Source organism: Nothoprocta perdicaria, unplaced genomic scaffold (genome assembly GCF_003342845.1).
Source record: "Nothoprocta perdicaria isolate Ctin4 unplaced genomic scaffold, notPer1 scaffold_450, whole genome shotgun sequence".
Classification (NCBI taxonomy): Eukaryota; Metazoa; Chordata; class Aves; order Tinamiformes; family Tinamidae; genus Nothoprocta; species Nothoprocta perdicaria.
Window position 1 is genome coordinate 83,020 of NW_020455700.1, and position 1,902 is coordinate 84,921.

The 1,902-nt window shown below is 61.3% G+C and overlaps 1 protein-coding gene across 1 annotated transcript in view; it reads left to right on the plus strand.

Annotated features, from left to right (window-relative positions):
• Positions 1 to 1,776: 1,776 nt before the first annotated feature.
• The window catches only part of LOC112953538, a 3,149-nt gene continuing 3,023 nt past the window's right edge, over positions 1,777 to 1,902 (plus strand). The window contains exon 1 of the mRNA XM_026046617.1: positions 1,777 to 1,839. Coding sequence (XP_025902402.1) covers positions 1,777 to 1,839 — 63 coding nt within the window. The remainder of the gene's footprint in view (positions 1,840 to 1,902) is intronic.

Genomic DNA, 1,902 nt, shown 5'->3' on the forward strand with positions numbered 1-1,902 from the left:
GTTTGCTATCTCGTCTGCAATCCCGTTTGCCACCGCGTTTGCAATCCCGTTTGCTATCTCGTCTGCAATCCCGTTTTCCCCCGCTTTTGCAATCCCGTTTGCAATCCTGTTTGCCATCTCGTTTGCAATCCCGTTTTCCACCTCGTTTGCGATCCCGTTTGCACCTGCACCGGAGAGGCTGCAAGGGGAGGCTTCGCGGCCGCCCGCGCAGCCCGACGCCCGGCTCCATCCCTCAGCCATTGCTGCTCCCTGCCCGTTTTATTTCGTGCCCGTTTTATTTCATGCCCGTTTTTTTCCCCCCCATTCTGTGTTTTTTTCCTTTTTTTTTTCCTTTTTTTCCCCCCCCATTTTTATTTCGTGCCCGTTTTTATTTCGTGCCCATTTTATTTTGTGCCCGTTTTTATTTCGTGCCCGTTTTATTCCGTGGCTCCTCTGCAGCGCCCCGGGGCTGCTCCGGAGCCAGGCAGCGCTGCGGAGCGGCCGTTGCCCTTACGTAAACCCGGCAGCGAGGAATCCCCTTAATTCCCCGCCCGCTAATCCATACATTCAATAATTCCCGCAAAACCTCCCCTTCTTACAGCGGGCGCGGGCRGATTAGCGGCGGAGGCTTTTATCCYGCCGGGATTTAATTGGCTTCCAAGCAGGGCTTCCAAACCCGGCTCAGTGCAAACCGGGCGGTTATGAAGCCTCCAAGGGTTTGTTTGGGTTTTTCCCCAGCCCTTTGCTCCCATCTAAATTCTCCGGGATGGGAGATCCCAGGGGGATGCGGAGCTTGGGGGCGATGTCATGGAGAGCGTGCATGTTCCCAGATCCGCTTCCTGGATCCGGGATCCGCAGCCTCGGAGGGAGCCCTGAGGTCGGGGCTGCCCAGGCGGGAGCAGAGCTCCGTGGGGAGCGCGTTCCCGAATCCCGGATAAACAGGGATAACCCGTCCAGGGCTCCGGAAGTGCTGGATTGTCCCTGTTGGAGCCTCGGCCCCTGGTGGCTTTTCCTTCCCATCCATCGTTTCCCTCCAGGCGTTTCCAATAATAGCATGGGGCCGGGATGGCTGCAGCGCCCCGGGATGTGCAGGCTCCCGGAGCACTCCTGGTTTGGGAATGGAGCAGGATGAGCGGCCCTGGTTTAGGGAATGGAGTGGGATGAGCAGCCCTGGTTTAGCGAATGGAGCGGGATGAGCAGCCCTGTGTTGGGAATGGAGCGGGATGAGCAGCCCTGTTTAGGGAATGGAGCAGGATGAGCAGCCCTGTGTTGGGAATGGAGCAGGATGAGCAGGTTCCTTCCCTCCCCTTCCACCTCGGCCGCGGGCTGCCCGGCCACGGCTCCGATCCTGCTTCCCGCGGGATGTGGAGGAGGTCGCGGCTCCGCAGCCAACGGCTCCCGCATGGAGTGGGGGCTCCCGGAGTGCTGCCTGCGCGAGCGGCTCTGGCCGCTCCGGATCCATCCTGACTCGGTCCCCTCTCCTGCTGCTGGGAGCAGCTTCCACAGGGATGGGGAAGTCGGGAAGCGGGAAACGCCAGCCCGGCCAGGAGCATCTGATGGGATGGAGGATGTTGGGGGGGGATGTGACACATTGGACATGGGATGCGGGATACAGGATGGGTGATGCGGCACATGGGATGCAGGATGTGACACGTGGGACAAGGGATACAGGATACGGGATGGGGGATGCCGCACATGGGCACAGGACATGCGATGCAAGATGGGGGATACAGGATTCCGGGATGCAGGGTGCATGACACGGGATAGGGGATGCGGCATGCAAGGGAATCCCTCCGGATGCCGATCCGTGTCCCCCCCCCAGAGCTGGTGCTGGGCCAGGCGGCGGCGCCGGCGCGGCCGGTGAGCGGCGTCCGCGGCGGCTCCGCGCTGCTCTCCGTGGCGCTGCCGCACTTCTGGGAGCAC